The sequence below is a fragment of the Hyaena hyaena genome, unplaced genomic scaffold, assembly GCF_003009895.1.
Source record: "Hyaena hyaena isolate Hyena2069 unplaced genomic scaffold, ASM300989v1 scaffold_753, whole genome shotgun sequence".
NCBI lineage: Eukaryota > Metazoa > Chordata > Mammalia > Carnivora > Hyaenidae > Hyaena > Hyaena hyaena.
The window spans coordinates 161,488-180,602 of NW_024081387.1; the positions used below are offsets into that span (position 1 = coordinate 161,488).

A 19,115-nucleotide genomic window follows, 5' to 3' on the forward strand; every position below is an offset into this window, starting at 1 on the left:
TTTGTTTTGTATCTGGCTGTTTATCCAACCCTTGTTGGTTCTTAAAATTCTAATTGGTTTTCTAGTAAGTGTCTGCAAATACCAATTGTTTTATCTTCTTATTCTTAAATGTTCTAATTTGGATTGTTCTATATATCCTTTACTTTTTCTCTTAGTTTTGTAATTTTGTTCATTTCCTCTAATGTTACTTTCCTCACTGTGTTGCTCTTAGTTCTCCACAAAGCAAATTTCTTAAAAATAATGATTTTAATTCAGTGATTGTGCTTCACTCCTTATATTTTATTATATAAATTCAATCTTATAGTAAAATTTAAAGATTTTTACCTTGAATTCTCATATATACCACCTAGATTCTCGATTAATATCCTAAACTTGCTTTTTCATATATCCATCCAGCTCTCTATCCATCCTCAATATAACATATATTTGATACATTTAAAAGTAAATTGCAGACATCAGTATACTTCTTCCTAATTATTTTAGCATACACATTATTAACTAGAATTTAGTACTTTGTTTTAAATTTTTTCCTGAGAGAGAGAAAGAGCATGTGTGAGTGAGGGAGAGGCAAAGAGAAAGGGGGAGAAAGAATCTTAAGCAGGCTTCATGCCCAGAGTGGAGCCCGATGAGGGAATCGATCCCATGACCCTGGGAATATGACTTGAGCCAAAATCAAGAGTTGGATGCTAAAACAACTGGGTAGTCCAGGTACCCTTAAAAGATTTTATGTAAAAATCTACCTACAATGAAATAGACAAATTGTAAGTGAATTTGCTGAGGTTTTTTTTTTTTTTTTTTTTTCTGAGAGAGACAGAGAGTGAGCGGGGGAGGGTCAGAGAGAGAGGGAGACACAGAATCTGAAGCAGGCTCCAGGCTCCGAACTGTCAGCACAGAGCCCAATGCGGGTGGAACCCACAGACAGTGAAATCATGACCTGAGCCGAAGTTGGACGCTTAACCGACTGAGCCACCCAGGCACTCCGAATTTGCTGAGTTTTGACAATCACATATACCTGTGCCACCCAGCCCTAAAGATATAAATCATTACCATTACCCTGGAGAGTTCTCTCTTGCTCATTCTAGTCAATCCCTGTTCCCCCTTCCCCTTCACCTTCAGAAACAACCACTATTCTGATATTTTCCACCATAGATTAGTTTTACCTGTTCTAGAATTTCATATACATGGACTCACACAGCACACACTCTGTTTTTGTAATACTTCTTTCACTCAGCATGGTTTTGTTTTTGAGATTTATCCATGTTGTTTTATATATCAGTAGTTCATCCCTTTTTATTTTTGAGTAATATGATGTTATATGGATATACCACAGTTTTTTAAACTTCTATTTATGTTGATGGACCTGGACTGTTTCAGTTTGAGTTTATAAACAATAAAGATGCTATGAACACTCTTATACAAGTCTTTTTATGAACATATTTTTATTTCTATTTAGTAACTACTTAGGAGTGGAAGTACTTGATCAATTATCATTTTTTATTTCTTTATAGTCCTTCCTTAGCCCACCTGGACCCATCCGTATCTAAACTTATTGGTGTTGCATCCTATCTTGCCTTTCTTCATCTCATTTACTTTCTCTTGACCTGAACTTGTTTGCTTCATTGAGTCTATGTGTTTTTGCATCATATTAAAATTGCCAAACAGTTTCTAAATACTTTCCTTCTGGTTCCTAAAGTAAATTATTTCTACAAAGCATACTCCGTATTTGAGCTTTTAGGTTAATATATTCATTTGTTTGGCAATATTTTGCCATGGATTCCATATTTCTTTTTTTTTTCTACTTATGCTTAAACAAAGAAGGAAAGATCAATGCTGACCACATGTTTGTTAATTAGGTAGGTGAATGGCCTTGATTCTATTCATTGTCATGAACATAGATTAAAGCTAATAGCAGGTGGATGGGCATTACTTCCAGTACAATTCCCAATTTCTCGAAGATATTAATAAATATGTTCTATGATAGTATAAATATCTTCTATGCCCATGGTTTATTGTCTGATCCTGATTTTATAGCACTTATAAAATTCATAGCATTTGCTGCAACTGTGGAACTTTCTCTCCCTCCCACATATACTGTTTTATTTGCGGTGCCATTCACTCTAGGTCTCTATGAAGTCCCACCAATTTTCCCTACATTTCCCGCCTCATTGATTGTAATGGTTGTAATCTGGTGGTGGAAATATAATGTTTGAAGGGGAGGGGGACTGAATCAATTCTCTAGTCAGCAAAAAAAAAAAAAAAAAAAAAATAGAACCCCTGGATTGAGAGATGGCTGCCTAGAATTTCACTTGAACAGATAACTGTTAGCCTAGCAGGAGGAAAATCAGTGGTAGACAGCAAACATGTCTTTTGATATTTTTTCAGGTATATGGAGTTCTTCTTCTTATTCATGAAGCAGTTCAGAATCAGGGAAAATACTGTTTTTTGCAGTCCAGTCTATCATCTTTAAAGATAATGAGAATAGTTTTAGAATCCCAAAATGTTTTAACTGATCAAATTTGGTTTTTAGTGTTGTCATGAGCTTTCTTATTTTTCTATCTTATTGAGAAGTTGGAAAATGTTGCATTGAGCATTGCTAGCCTGATTTCATTTTAGGAGTGAGTTCCTTATAATATATATCATGTATATCATGTACTAAGCCTGAAATATAATAATAATAATAGTAATAATAATGGCAAATGAATGGTACTTTCTATGTATAGGCACTATTGGATGTATTATTTATGTGTAGTCCCTTCCTGACCTTCTTAGAATGTGGGATCTTTGGGACAGGATTCAGATTCTGACTTTATAGCACTGGCATTTGTAAAGTGCCTGACATATTGTCAGTACTCCATAAAATTGAATTAATAATCATGTTGGGAACTGAGCTAGATATTTAGCTGAGAGATAATTTCAAGCAGAATACACAAAATCATTTTCTTTCCATTTCTGTCACTGTGTCTCTGTCTATATCTCCAACTCTTTGTCCCTTTGTCCCTCTCTTAATTTAGTTCTCAAATCAATGAGAATTGAATGTAATTTTAAGATGATCCTTACACAAAGATGTATAAAAACAATTATTTTTTAAAAGGTGGTTTGAAAGAACCATCGTCTTAAAAAGATGAATAAGACATCTATGTTACTTCACTGGGCGAGCTCCTCTGGTATTAGAGGCCCTGTGTGAAATGCTTCAAGCCAAGGTACTCTGATGGCCTTGGTAGGGCTCCCACATAGATATGTAAACAAATAAATCATTATGCAATATACAAAGGGCCATAATGATGACATGAATAAAACACTAAAGGAAAACATTAGAAAAACATTACAGATTTGCAAACGCCGTGAAGTAAAATGTATACTTTAGACGTCTTAACGATGAAAAGCTATCTGAATCCCAGAAAGGTTAGTAATTTCTTCAGCTGATTTTTGATGAGTGGTCACATTTGGAATTACTTCCCACTAATTTGATCTGGATTAGTCCAGACCAGTGTCGTTTCCACATTTTCATGTTGCATCTACATGATATCTTTCTTCCTGAATCCTAGAGAGAAAACTCCTTAAGGCTGGATTCCAGCTCATTTTGCCTGACTGGGAACAAACTCTCCCTTGCTTACCCTCTTGGGGCTTGTGATGGCTGAGTGGCAAAGACAGTTCTCACTGAGTTCCCTTCCAAAATGGCTTCCTCAGAGACAGCCTGGGCAGGAGCTCATTAAATCCCTCAAAGCCAGCTTGGATGATGGTCACGGGTTTTCTTTCTTTCAGGTCTCTTGTTTGGCGTGATGTGTACCTCCATGGCTGTGGCTGCATCTCTCATGGGAGGTGTCGTGCAGGTAATGAAAGGGAGGAAAGTCACCTGTGATTTCATAGTAACTTTTTGGCCACTTTCTATGCTAAGGCTTTGCCTATCCCTCCAAGTGCCATATGCTGAGACTCTGATACCAGGTCTGAATTAAATAAGCATGCAAAATTTCAACCAAAATTGCTTTCAGAAGGGGAAACTTTTAAAAGCTACTAATGGAAGTCAGTTATGGTACACTGCCCTTTTAAAATCCAGATCTGAGCATGTATGATCCTGAAATAAAAGTAGTAATGATAATTATAATCACAAGAAAAATAATAACAACTGCTATTAATGGAGCACTATGTTCTAGGTACACAATCCCAAATGTTTTACCACATTCAGCTTTTATCACTTCTCTCAGGGTAGCATGATTAATATACTAACTTTACAGATAAAGAAACTAAGAAATAAGGAGGTGAAATGATTACCCCAGAGTCACAAAAGTATGGAGCGAGGAGCTGGCATATGAGCCCACTTCTATCTATTATCCAGGATGAACTGCCTCCCGTACGTCCAACTTCCCTTTCCATAAAAAGACGGTACTAGAAGGAACCTCAAGGATAATATGGTTCAGCATCTTCATTTTGTAGATAATTACAGAAAAGAGTGAAAATACCCTGCTCAGGTTCTCACAACTTGTCAGTGTCTGAGGGAGGTATATGGTTCAAGTCTCCCGAGCCACCCCTCTTCCCCTTGCAAATTGGCCACCTTGGAAGCAACAGCAGATAAGCCCATCTTCAGATTCTACTTCAGTCCTCTATATCTCCCTTGCATCTTTGCATAATTTCTTATTTTGAATGTTTATTTATTTATTTTGAAAGAAAGAGAACATGAGCAGGAGTAAGGCAGAGAGAGAGAGGGAGAGAGAGAACCCCAGGCAGGCTCCATGCCCAGCGCAGGACCTGACTCAAGGCTCTATCCCATGACCGTGAGCTCATGACCTGAGCCAAAGTCAAGAGTCAGGTGCTTAAATGACTAAGCCTTCTGGGCATCCCATCTTTGCATTATTTCAACATCCTTTATGTTATCTTGGAAAAGCATAGGTGTTCAACAAATGTTGCTTCAACAAAGATATGAATAAAGGTTTATGAATAGCAATCACTGATTTTTACAGAACACGTCTTATTTTTCAAAGCTGTGCATCTGACTTGATCCTTCTAATGACTACTTACACAGATTACGTTCTTTCCATTTTGAGCTCCAGAGAGTAAGTCAGGGAGATTGAGGGATATGATAGTTCAGTTGTCTACATATAAGAAACTGTGGGACTGGAAACCCGGTGTTCCCTCCAGTAAGCTAGGTACCTACGGTTTTATCACAGATTCTTGAAAACCTCTTCCCAGTTTTTGGAGCACTTTGCTATTTGCTCATCCACACAGCAGCACTGACAGGTTTAGTGACCCCAACAGCATCTTTTATCTTATCAAGTTTACTTCCATGCATTCATGGGGACCACATTTAGAAGTCAACTCTGAGGGCTTGTACCCCACTGCTTTCTCCCCTTTACCTAAACATTATTTACTATTAAGGAAGTATCAACATGCTGATTTTAGCAAGAATTTCAATCACTAAACTGTTCTCTATCAGAAATGTTTGCAGTTTAATCTTATTTCCAATTGATGTAGGAAGGGATCTAGAATACACAAGGACCTACAAGACTGGTATAAAATAAAGTATTTTATTTTCAGCTTGCAGTGAAGAAGGGATGATTATGAATGATGTTCTCATCTGCTTGTCCTTATTTAGATGGATATGCTGGGTCCATGTTCTTAATTGTTTAAAATGTATTCCCCACTGTTCACACATTTGAGGAGATGCTGGTTGGCAAGAAATGAAAATTCTGATCTCTTGTTTCCTAGGATAGATATTGTCCATAGGATGTCCCTCTCATTTCTCTAAATACATCTGATTTAACAGATGCAGAAAGGCAACTATAATTCCCCTATTTAATTTTCCAAACAGCTTTGCTATATTGAATATAATGGGACAACATTCATATTCAGGTTTTACACATGGCATGATTGAGGCCCAAGTCTCATGGGCATAAGGGATAGAGCCAGGTTTAATATCGTGTTCATAAAGCCACTCCATACTCATGGTGTGTATTTGTGGATGGTGCCTAGGTGGGCAACTAGAATCTTCTTCAGCAAATGTCCTTTTACTGTTTAAGCTTAGAACTTTATAAAGTGTGTTCTGGAGACCTTCATTCTGTGAAATGCTCTAAGCAAGCAAATTTCCAATGTCAAGGACATTTGGGAAATGTTGCACACTGCATGCCCTTCTCAGAAATCCACAACCACATTAGCACATTGAAGGCCCTGGGAAGTCGTAAAATAAAGAAATCTGCTTCACTTTATTTTTACTTTGTAAAAAAATTTTTTAAATTTATTTTTTAAAGTTTTATTCATTTAAATAATCTCTACACTCAACATGGGGCTCAAACCCATGACCCTAATCTCAAGAGTTGCACACTCTTCCAACTAAGCCAGCCGGGAACCCCCAGTTTTACTTTATTTTTTTTAAGGTTTTATTTATTTTTGAGACAGAGAGAGAAAGAGACAGCATGGACAAGTGAGGGTCAGAGAGAGAGGAAGACTCAGAATCCGAAGACAAGCTCCGGGCCCTGAGCTAGCTGTCAGCACAGAGCCTGATGCGGGGCTCAAACCCATGAACTGTGAGATCATGACTTGAGCTGAATTCGCACGTCCAACCGACTGAGGCATCCATTGCCCCCCCCCCCCAATTTTACTTTAAAATGTGACCATAGACCATATGGAGGGAGGCAGAGGGCACAGGGGGTGAGGGTGGTGGCAAAAACAGGGGGAGGGAGCAGGGAACAGCAGCAAAGATCATGTGTTAACTAGTGATTTGCAGAGTTCACTTTCAGAAAGGCTGTTCTATTGATTATGCTTCTATCTTAATGACTATCATCTAGTTCTGCTAAGGGCTGTAATGAGTTCCAAGCATATTCTTCTCTCCAGTTAAGAAAGTGCTTCTTAGGTCTCCAAAGAGCCCAACAATCAAATGACATGCCTCGGGAGTCAGAGAGCTCACTAACAGAGTAGGTAATAACAGTTAAAGGAGATAATAATAGTGGATAACACTTGAAACTAATATAACATTGTATGTTAACTAACTAGAATTAAAATTAAAATGTAAAGAAAAGAAAAAAGAAAACAATAATAGTAGATAACATTTGAGGAGGTGCCCACTATGTGCTCTGGAGTGCTTAGTCACTGCTCTGACCTTTCTCAGATTACACATTGATTACTCACAGGAAAACCCAGGAAGCAGGCATCATGATTCCCACTTGATACATGAGAAAGCTAAGGCCAGTAAGGCAACCCCCAGCCCAAAAAACATGCTCTTTTTCATCACCCCCAGTTTGCAGGAGCAATTTACATGAGATTTGCCTGCTGAGAAGAAAGCTGTTGGATGAGATTTAAATCTTCCTTCAACAGAACCTATTTAAGAACAACAACAGAAACAAAGATAAAAATTAACATTAGTTCAGCCGTGTAAGTTACATAAATACATATCTTCAAAAGCCAGAAACTCTTGATTTTTTTTCTCTTTCTATCATGTGAAGACCTTTTTATACAGAAACATATTGGCTGGTGACTTTATGAGACTGTTAATGTATTTTCCTCCACTGGGAGGGATAAACACCTTTCCTAACTTATTGATTCTCTTATATACTAGGTAGTAAATTAGCTTCCAAATTCAGCAACCAGGGCGACTATGAATTCATGCTATCAATCAGCAGAGGAAATGTCAGGAATATTGAATTAAGTATTGACTTTAGGGAAGAGTATCGGCTTTAATCTTATCTGCTTTTATCTTGTCAAAGATCTATCTGTGACATTGACTTCATAAAAAATTAAACTGGAAAAACAAACAACAATGCATTGCATGCAGCTCATCTTTCTAGAGAAAATAACTCATATTACAGATGGAGGGGATTTGATGGGCTCTTGGTCCTATCTATTTTTCATAAAGAAGACACTGAAACAGAATGTGTCTGAACTAATATCAGAACATTCACCAAATCAGAGTTATGAGAGGCAGGGTCAAAGTTAGAATCCAAATATTCTGACTATTAGTGATGGAAACTTTCAAGAACATTTTTTCCCTTAAATAAAATGAACCATTATGAGAGTCTGTGTTCTTAACATTCTTTTTCTGGGGGGCGCCTGGGTGGCTTAGTCGGTTAAGCGTCAGACTTTCGCTTAGGTCATGATCTCGCGGTTTGTGGGTTCGAGCCCCACTTCGGGCTCTGTGCTGACAGCTAGCTCAGAGCCTGGAGCCTATTTCAGAGTCTGTGTCTCCCTCTCTCTCTGACCCTCCCCTGTTCACGCTGTCTCTTTCTCTCCCCTAGAAATAAATTAAAAAAAAAAGTTTAAAAAAAAACATTCTTTTTTTCCCCCATAGACTGCCTATAGGAGAGAAAATGTGGGTTTTATAGCCAAACAAAGCCAGCTTAAATCTCTTATATCTTACCTCTTCCATTTTCTGAATGGAATATCTTTAATATGTTTTCTGTCAGTGCAGTTTTCTCATCTATAAAATTCAATTAGTGGTATCTACTAAACAGGGTAATTGTGAGGATGAACTGAAGTCATTTATCTGGAGTGCCTAGGTAGTTCATATAGGCAGTGCCTGACAAACATTAAGATACACATAGGATCTTTATAGAGCATACTAATCTCAGCTGTTGATATAAGAGATCTAAGAGAAGCATTGAAACAACAAGAAAGAGGCTGTGCTGCAGGATAGCTGTGTGTGTGTGTGTGTGTGTGTGTGTCTGTCTGTCTGTGTGTGTGCACATGCATGCTGGCACCCGCCCATACCTGTTCACTTGCATGCATATCAGTGCTTGTATGTCCAAGATTCTTGAAAGGTCATGGCACAAGGCTACAAGTCAATAGCAGTTTAGTTGAATGAAAGCCGTTTGCCAAGGCAATGGGATGAATAACTTAGAGACTAAGACATATGGAAATGCATTTGTCAAACTCCCTCAATCTCCAAAGAAAATGGAGCCCTTGAAAATGGGATATGAGATATGGAGTATCTAGTGGTCTCCCCACCATGTCCCAACTGAATGCTTCAGCATCTGGGGGGGGGGTGGGAGTGGGGTAATCTATTATTATCAAAGTGATAGAATAGTTAAAACAAGATTAGAATAAGTGATTAGTTTGTAAGACATGAAACATAAGTTATATTTATTTTGGTACATTATAAAACAAAGGTTTTTTTTGACAAGATAGAAAATGTAAACAAATCAGTGAGTTCCACCTTAAGGGAAAACTACTTCTACCAAATCCAAATTACCTGTGTGTATGTATACACACACACACACACACACACACACACACACACATACACAAACACACACAAAGGTATGGTTGCATGTATTTTTATTATTTTATATAATACTTACCATTGAGCCCAGTAGGAAGAAATGACTTCCAGAAAGCACACAGGTAATGAGTGGTACAGGCAGGACTAGAATTAAATTTTATCCCGGGTCTAAGAGAGAAAGAGAGTGATCCCAGTTGGCAGTGGATTCGGGGGTGCGGGCACATTTATCTGCTCTGTCTTGCTCCACAGGCTGCCCTCAGCATCCACGGCATGTGCGGGGGCCCAATGCTGGGCCTGTTCTCTCTGGGAATCCTGTTCCCTTTTGTGAACTGGAAGGTAAGGATCCTGCACGGCTCTCCGTGATTCCCAGCTGAAGCTTCATGAAGCCCAGATATCTTCTCTTTTTTCTCACTTCTCCTTGGAAAGGCCATCTCTCTGTGCCAGGGGGAAAAATGGTGACTTTTTTCAATGGTAGACCTAAACAGAAACCAAAGCCTCCTATCTCTGACTTCAGTGAAGCCTGTTTAGAAGCAGAAAACAAGGAAAGTAAGAGGAAGACACGAAGTACTGAATGTTATGCCATCAGTGTTGACCTTTAGGGTTTACATGTTCTCCCTAAATTCAGGGCTCACAAAATGAAATTTAAAAGATATATTGAATTCGGGAATAATTTAGGTTAAAGACAACTTTGAAGACACAAAACACTGTGTAGATTTCTCTTTTTTCTCTATTTTATTTAAAATTATAACAAATTTAATTAGCTTAATTAACTAATTTAAGAAGGGGAGAGTAAACAAAACTGGTGTATTCTGATAGCCGGATATTCTTGCCTTTGCTGGCTTACAAGCTAATTGTATATTTTTTTTGTTTTTTAATGTGTATTTATTTTTGAGAGGTAGAGAGAGACAGAGCATGAGCTGGGGAGGAGCAGAGAGAGAGGGATTCAAAATCAGAAGCAGGCTCCAGGCTCTGAGCTGTCAGCACACAGCCCAATGCGGCACTCGAACTCACAAACCGTGAGATCATGACCTGAGCCGAAGTTGGACGCTTAACCGACTGAGCTATCCAGGCGCCCCTAATGATATATCTTTAAGTAAATGTTGGTTGGATGACTTTATAGTAAATTTAAATCAAAATGAGCATTTACTTTAAAAAGTAATATAACACTCTTAAAAACAGTTTAAAAATCATAATTTTCTCAGTCTAGAAAAATTGTCATTTTTTTCACTTATTGCCATTCATATACTTATATGCATAAACATTTTTAGAGCCTTTAGACTACAAAAACCTGGCTCTACATATTTTTAAATATATTTTAGGGTGCTCAATGAAGCTTGAGTCACATGGTATCTAATTAGGTGACTACAGCTATCTGACCCTTGCTGACCTCTATCCTAGATACATCTTATGGACCTAGGCAAAGAGCATGGATAGGTAGGGAGCATTTGGGAACTTTTAGTGCTTTCGTTATAGTCTTATTTGTTTCTGTTTACTTTTCTGATACTGAGATTGACAAGGATAGCTATGTTTTGGAGAGATAGTATGAAGGAAAGCAATAAGACCATGATAAAACTAATAATGAACTACAGAATATCTTAGTCATTACACGTTAACTTGTTATCTATGTTAGTGAATTGTGGTTCTTCCATTTAGTCCAGAAAACCACCTTGCTCCAGATAGAGGAAGGTAAACATTACAAATATGGGTCACCTCCCTCCCCTGCATCACTGGCCATGGCTGATCCTACTCATCATCATGGCTCTTTCCACAACATGGGGATGGAATTCTTCCCAGCATGGTTTTCTAGGCAGCTACTATAAATCACTGACGGTTGAACCTCCTGTTGAAATCCATTCACTGGTAAGCCAGGGGTCAGCAAACTACATCCCTCAAGGCAAATCTAGCCAGTGTCCAGTTTTTGGTATGGCCTGCAAGCTTAAAATGGTTTTCACATTTTTAAATGACTGGAAAAATTAAAAGAACAAAATTTCGTGACCCACAAATATATGAAATTCATATTTCAGTGCCCAAAAATAATTTTATTGCTTATAACCGCTCCCCTTTGTTTACATAATATGTACATCTGTTTTTGTGCTATAGAGCAGAAACTGAATAGCTGTGACAGACATTGGATGACCCACAAAGCCTAAAATATTTACTAACTGGCTGTTTGTAACAGAAGTTTGCAGACTAGTTTGGTCTAGAAGTCTAGACCAAAGCATACCTATTCAAATCACATACATTGCTTTAGTTTCCCCAAATAATAATGAATAAACATTCTGTCCTGTTATCTAAAAGTCTTTCTCTGAATAAACAGAGAAACTACCAAGTTATTTTCTCTCACATAGAAGGGTCAGCTCTCTAGTGGAGGCTGGGAGAATTCAGATTTTATTTTCCAGCGGTCCTGGTCAGTGATAAACTGCTCTTTCTCCTTTGTAGGAGAAATGACTCTATCACTCATTGACTTTTCACTGTTTATCTATCAAGAAGTATAACCCTTAAATGACAAGACTGGTAAATATGCTTGGTAGTATTTAGACACAAACAAAAAACTTCAAGCTTGTAAGTCAGGGACTCTGCTAGAATCACCTGGAAAGAAATACGAGAGAAAGAATTTCTATATAATAGCTTATAGTGGCTGTAAATAAAAAAAATCACCACATTGTCTCCATTTTCTGAGATTTTCACAGGCTCATCTGAAGTTCCTCTACTGGGAACTGAAGTCTTCATAGGCTTTTCCCCAAGTTTTTAAATATAATTGATACATGGCACTGTATAAACATAAAAAGTACAGAATAGTGAATTGACTTACATATTTGTGAAATAATTACATTAAGTTTACCATCATCTCCTATGGACAAAAAAAGAACAAATATTCTTCTCCTTGTGATGAGAATTCTTAGGATGTACTCTCTTAACAATTTCCACATATACCATAGAGTGATGTTAACTATAGTCATGTTGTATGTCTCTCGACAGATTAAATAGTAAGAAGCAGCTAAATAGAGGGGGAAAAATAAGTTCCTGCTAGAAACCTAAAAATAGTAACTATTAAAACATTCTCCTGTGTTTTCATTTAAGGAACAAGTTATTCCTAAATAAAACTGCACTGTGGGAGTTGGGGAAAAAAAACAGTTTGGGTGTGCTGTTTCCAGCACATGTGGCCAAGACTTAGGGTGGACAGTACGAATCTCTGAGGCATGGACTTTTCATCTCCTTTTTCTTTCAACAGTTTTGTCAAATCTCTCATTTTTCTCTCCCTTCATCAAGGGTGCACTGGGTGGCCTTCTGACTGGAATCACCTTGTCATTTTGGGTGGCCATTGGGGCCTTCATCTACCCTGCCCCAGCATCCAAGACATGGCCCTTGCCTTTATCAACAGACCAGTGTATCCCATCAAATGTGACAGAATCACCACCTACAGAGCTATCCAGCAGGTGTGTGGACCTTAAAGATGATGTTAAATCCCAGGGAGTGGGTAACCAGGTTTGAGGAAGATGCATCCTCCAGGGAGAAGTCTGACGAGCCGGGTCATGCTTTCCTGTGAGAATCCTTCTGGGCAGTGCCCAGCGTTGAAAAGCCACATTCTAGGATTGTGCTCCTAGTAGGCAGTCCTGCCTACATAATCTATGAACCCTGCATTTTCTTGCTTTCATTTGCTTCTGAGTTTCATTTAGTTTAGAACCATTCCTTTCCATAAATCTTACGAACACATAATATCAACCTATTATAGTTTCTAGGTCCACTATGTTTCTTCCCTCCTGCCTGTGCTTATTCTATCCTCTTTTCTTAGGGTGCTAGATCTTGGCCCTAACTACCTTGATTAGCTACTAACTAGTCTTTAAAAACAAGCTCACATATTGTCTTACACACAAGCTTGGGTCTGATACTCTTTTCAAATGCTCACAGAATCCTTTGTTCCTAATCCAAGGTGCTACTATTCCACTTTATAATTGTCTATTAGCTCCTATATGTAGACTGCATCTTACTCATCTTCTTATCTCTGATACCTGCCACAATTCTTGGCACTAAATCTTGGCTTAGTAAATGCCTAAAGAGTGAATAATACCAAAGAAATGAAAGGCACTCTCCTCATTGTACTTCTTATAATTTAGTGCATATGTTGTAATGCTTATAATGCAAGGATAGGTTGGATTGCGTGCAATACAGAGCACAGCTAGTCTACAATTGATTCTTTAAAAAAAATAACCAAATAGCCAAAAATAAAGTGTTGGAATTTTGAGAAATTCCAGGCAGTACAGTGAACCCTCAGTAGGCCTCTAAGTCATTGTGGATCATAACATCAGAACTCATGGAACTATTGACATGTGGTATTGTCATCCACAGACCTGCAATCGCTGACACCTGGTATTCGCTCTCCTACCTTTACTACAGTGCAGTGGGCTGCCTAGGATGCATTGCTGCTGGGATAATCATCAGCTTCATAACAGGTTGGTTATGTGGATTCCTCTCTTTGGGGCCAAGAAAGACATGGGCTAGCTTCATGCATTGGTGGGGTAGATGGATATCTTACTGGTGTGATTTTGGATCCACAGCAACAAGCCCTTCTTCCCAAAGACATGTCTACTCTTTTCAGGCTCATACGCAAAAGCATTCTCCTGATTATCATATCTATATATATAGATAGATCTATATCTATCTATCTATCTATCTATCTATCTATCTATCTATCTATCTATCTAGATATAGATCTATCTATCTATCTAGATATAGATCTATCTATCTATCTATCTATATAGATATAGATCTATCTATCTATCTATATAGATATAGATCTATCTATCTCTCTCTATATAAAACATATATTTTAAAACAGCCTCCATACATTGTGGGAAAAATAAGTGATGTTGCAACACATGGCTCTCAGAAGGCACAGTAAGAAAATCCTTTGTAATATAACAATCAGTAAGAAAGGTTAAATATTAAGAGTAGTTCTTTCCTCCTTCATCTAAGTAAGAAACTGGAGTTTTTCTCATAACACCTCCTATCTCACAGATGAGCCTTAACCAACATATTAGAAGGGGAGTCTTTCTCAAATTCATTCAAAGTTGTGATACACTTGGGGAAATTTCAAGTGCAAACTCCTTTTTTTGCTGGGGGAGAAACCTCCTCATCCACAGGAAATGGTCTCATCCCTTTCCAGCTTCTCCTTTCTCATGACTGATGCTGTCATAGTCTTGTAGTTTCTGTTGACAAATGTGGTTTCAACCAGAAGGGGACGATGTTTTTCCAATGCATGATTCCTAAGGTCCTGCTCATTAAACAGATTATACATGTTCTTGATTGAGGACAAATACAGAGCTTCAAACCTGAGTTCTATTTTCATTTTCAACCTTCCTATCTTTGAGAACTGTAGCCCTAAGTTTTGATATTTTTGTTTACTATCTCCCAAAGGCTTCCTCTCACCAAGAATAAAACTAAATTTAAATTCATATGAAATAAAAACAATGTTACACTGTATATTAACTAATTAGAATTTTTAAAAAAAACTTGAAAAAAACAAACAGGGCCGCCTGGGTGGCTCAGTCGGTTAAGTGTCTGACTTCTGCTCAGGTCATGATCTCATGGTTCATGAGTTTGAGCCCCACATCGGGCTCTGTGCTGACAGCTTGGAGCCTGGAGCCTGCTTCAGATTCTGTGTCTCTCTCTCTCTCTGCCTCTCCTCCACTCGTGCTCTGTCTGTCTGTCTGTCTGTCTCTCTCTCTCAAAAATAAATAAATGTTAAAAAACTAAAAAAAAAAATCCATGTGAAGTAAAGAACTCTTTCTTCTTTGCAAGGCTCAGCTGCTGCCCTGAGAGATGAAGTATCTATCTTAGCTGATAAAGTGTCTGATATTTTTGTGGTCTATTAAGAGACAAGTCTTCTCTGCTTGATACCCTGAGAATGGTTGGGTTCAGGATTACATTTTTCTTACTCAGAGCTGCCCTTGGTTAGAAGTTTGAGGTTACATGATGCCCTTTTTCACTACCCACACATACACATACACTAAGGAAAATGGAGTGTTTCAGACTTTAAGGTCATATAAGTTCAATTTATTGTTTCATCATTTACCAAACCATAGAATAATTATTATTTCCTTACATATGCAAGAAGAATAACAATATATATTTTATAAGGATTAGATATATTTTATAATCTTCCTAAAATATGCCTAGTACATAGAAGGCATTCACTAATAGAAGAAATATTATTAAGTGGAGTACAATTTATTTGGTTGAAAGTCTTTTAACAGAGTAACATAATGCCAGGAACTATATCACTTAAACTTCAATTTGAAGCTTTAGGAATCTACATTTTTTTGTCCCTAGAAAGAAATTTGAGAAAAAAGCTTGTAGACTGGCAGTGTCCGATACAGAGGAGGAATGGGATCAAGGTTGTAACCACTACTCTGCTACCTCATTTAGGGACACTTAGACTAAAATGGTTACTGAATTAATGACTACCATTGAATGAGATTGGGTATTCGTGAGTACTTATTATGGTACCAAAATTTGCAAAAGTTCTAGGCAGGGAATATTGTCAGCCTTTAAATCTTGGTTTAAATATCAATGTGGCTCTTATTCTACAGCAGGATTTGAAGGAATGGGACATTGGATAGGTATATTTTATTGACTGCAAAGAAGGTTTCAGGAAAGTCTAGATTAGCTGAAGGGAATGTCAGGGTATTGCTTATTCAGGATATTAAGGTGGAAGGAAGAAGAAATGGTAAACATAATCTTTTTAATTTTACAAATATTGACTCTGATTTGGGTGAAAAACCCTGAGTTTTCCTAAAGGAGGAAATTATGACCTCTGTCATCCCCTATGTTGACCTACAAAGGATTAGAGTTTTCCATAATTCATCTTTAAAAATAAATATGGTGTCTCTGCTTAACTCTAAAACTGTGAATTTGCCTGACCTGACAGTTTGTGGATATTTAAAACCTATCCTCCTACTCACTTTGAGCAGTTGCCAAACTCTGTCTATTGACCAGTCAGGCCTATTTTCACCCGTATACTAAGAAGTGACCTACTTCGTAAGTATACAATATTTAAATCCTTATAGAAGACCTAGAAACATGCAATCACTTAATCCATCTGTCTTTTCATTAATAGGTTTCCAACGTAGCAAGGATATTCAACCACTGCTAATTAGACCTGTTTGCAATTTATGTTGCTTTTGGTCTAAGAAATACAAAAGACTGTGCTGGTGTGGTGTGCAGCATGATAGTGGGACTGAGCAGGTGAGCTGATGTCTGAGCTTCTGAAAAACACACATGAACTCAAAGGGATTCCCTTGTAGCCCAATTAAAACATCTGCAAAGGTGGTGTGAGAAAGGAAGGCAAGAAATATTACAGTCTGAATCTAGTTTCAGCTTCAGTTAACCTCAGTTAATTAGCTTTTGAGCACATAAATATGTTGATAGGTAAATGCACCGTTGGGGTGAATTGTTGGCATTGCAAGTGGTCAATTTCCAAAATTCCTTTTAACCCTTCTGAGGGTGAACTCTAGGAAAAATATAAAAATGAACAGGAGCAAAGGAATAAAATAGGGGGCACAATCTAGTACCATGGTGAATAGCATAGGCTTTAGAGCCAGCCCTGGATGTGATCCTGGTTCCATGTCTTACTTGCCTTGGGTAAACTCTTTCACCTCTTTCAACTTCAGCTTGTATCTGAAAACCTGGAGGAGACCATACAGTGCCATCTGGACACAAACATCTCTAGCTCCATGAAGTGTAAATATAGTCAGATTGACTGGGAGAACTTCTTAGGTAGAGAAGCAGCAGGCTGCACAGCTCCCTTTATCTCACTGAGAATTTAGACTAGCACTAGAGTCACCATCCAAGTATCATTAAGCTCCTATCAGCCAAAGGCCACAAGCAACAGCCTGTGCTCAGACCAAATTGAAGTTATTGATTTGATGCAGCCAAGAGATGGGTAGGGATCACTCCAGGGAAAGCAGGCAATGCCACCCTTAACAAGAGGGATATTGGGCATGTCTTTGGTAAGGTTTGGGTTCCCACTGAACGCGGACAGGAGTCTAAGTGAAGTTGAGAATGAAAAGAAAACTGTCTTGGGTGCATTTGGTAAGAGAGCAATAATCCCTCAGAGTTATTACAGCATTTGACAACAGCTGGATCTTGGGAGATGTAATGTTTCCTGTTAAGTTTCCAAATAGTCTTATCTATGTCAAGCCTCTCTGTCTCATTAAGTCCAAGAATGTTTTTTTTTTCCTTTTTTTAGTTAGGGCTTATTAACATTCATCATTCCTACACATTTCATACTTTTAGTACTCTAGAAGACAGACTCTTCACCCATCTCACATCACCTAAGCGGTCAATTGTTCTCCTTCCCCAAAACACCATATTAATAAGGATGTGAAGTAAAGCTGAGGTTAACAATTGCTGAAGAAAGGAGAGTGCCATCTTGACAGGTGTTCAGAATGCGAAGGCACTCTATTTTGTTGAGAAAGCAGCTGCTCAAGCACTGCATTGTTTGGATAAATGCATTTTGAGGAAGTTCTAGAAGGAAATAATCAAGCTATTTACTGATGTACAACTTATCTTCCTGGGCAAGAATTTCCTGGAATGAATGATAAATCCTGTTGATACGGGCAGCTTCTGTTCTCAAGGCCGAGCTGTGAGTGGGAAAGAGCACTTAGTATGTCATTTTTGGGTTCCTTTCCTGAAGAATGACATTGGGCAGCCTCTGGGGGAGTCTGCATGCAGGTCCCCCTGCTACGATCAAGAGGCCTTGCTGTTCACAGGAAGGAAGGGCACCACCACCACCACCTGAGACATAGGTTTGTGTCTCCTCAGGAGATAATGCTACTACCTTACAAGGCTACTATACTAACTGAGAGATATACAATATACATTTCTTCACACAACACAAGATATATTGCAAATGCTCATTTAAATTGTTCTTTCTGTTTTTATTATCATTAGAAATAGATAACTGAGAGATATACAATATACATTTCTTCACACAACACAAGATATATTGCAAATGCTCATTTAAATTGTTCTTTCTGTTTTTATTATCATTAGAAATAGTACCTACATGAATTGAATGATTCATAATGACACATAATGACACATAATGATTATAGTAATGAATTAAGAAATGGATTGTTTCCTTATTTACATACCATTTGATTTGATATCATATCATTTGATCATATTATATCACTTGAGAGGTGGTGCTAAGCAAGATTCACTGAGAGTGATTTGGAATACATTAAGACTAACTCTATAATATGTGTTTGTTGTTGTTTTTTTCATTTTCCTCAGGAAAACCTTGAGAATGGCAGTTCCTGGAAACAAGGGGCTGAATCTGTCTTACAGAATGGACTCAGGCAAGAAAACCTGGTCCACATTCCAGGCCATGATCCCAAGGACAAAAGCTATGACAATATGGCATTAGAGAAGATTACTCATTTCTAACACATGTATGCAAGTATAACACACACACAAAACATACACACACAGATACACACAGACCACATACTATGTACCTATTGGTTAGCAGACTTGTGTGTTTGTCACTGCTAGAAGACAAGGATGTCTTATGTCTATTTATACTTATTTATAACTACTAATAAAATGACTATTCCCAGGAAATTCCCAGGATATTCTTTGGAAGACCCCAGCTTTCATGTGAGAAGAAAGAGCCAAGCCTTAAGTGCATTGGCAAACTTCCCTCTGAACTAAATTAGGACTGGATTTCAACACAGTGCAAAGAATTAGTCCCTTTGCTTTATGTCATATTAAACTTCAGCTTTTTGTTTTGTTTAGTTTTGTTTTGATAATTCCCTATCAAATATCTTGGAGTTTATGGGGAGAATGTGGAAGGGGGTATGCATATTAAATGCTTCTCCATTACTGCTGATAAAAGGAAGGAATGCCA

At 37.9% G+C, this 19,115-nt stretch overlaps 1 protein-coding gene across 1 annotated transcript in view; it reads left to right on the plus strand.

Annotated features, from left to right (window-relative positions):
• Nucleotides 1-18,652, plus strand: part of SLC5A12 (solute carrier family 5 member 12) — a 53,609-nt gene extending 34,957 nt beyond the window's left edge. Inside the window, exons 10-15 of the mRNA XM_039218375.1 lie at nt 3,763-3,830; nt 9,452-9,538; nt 12,473-12,639; nt 13,550-13,653; nt 16,320-16,447; nt 18,500-18,652. Of these exons, the coding sequence (XP_039074306.1) occupies nt 3,763-3,830; nt 9,452-9,538; nt 12,473-12,639; nt 13,550-13,653; nt 16,320-16,447; nt 18,500-18,652 (707 nt within the window). The remainder of the gene's footprint in view (nt 1-3,762; nt 3,831-9,451; nt 9,539-12,472; nt 12,640-13,549; nt 13,654-16,319; nt 16,448-18,499) is intronic.
• The last annotated feature ends 463 nt before the right edge of the window (nt 18,653-19,115 follow it).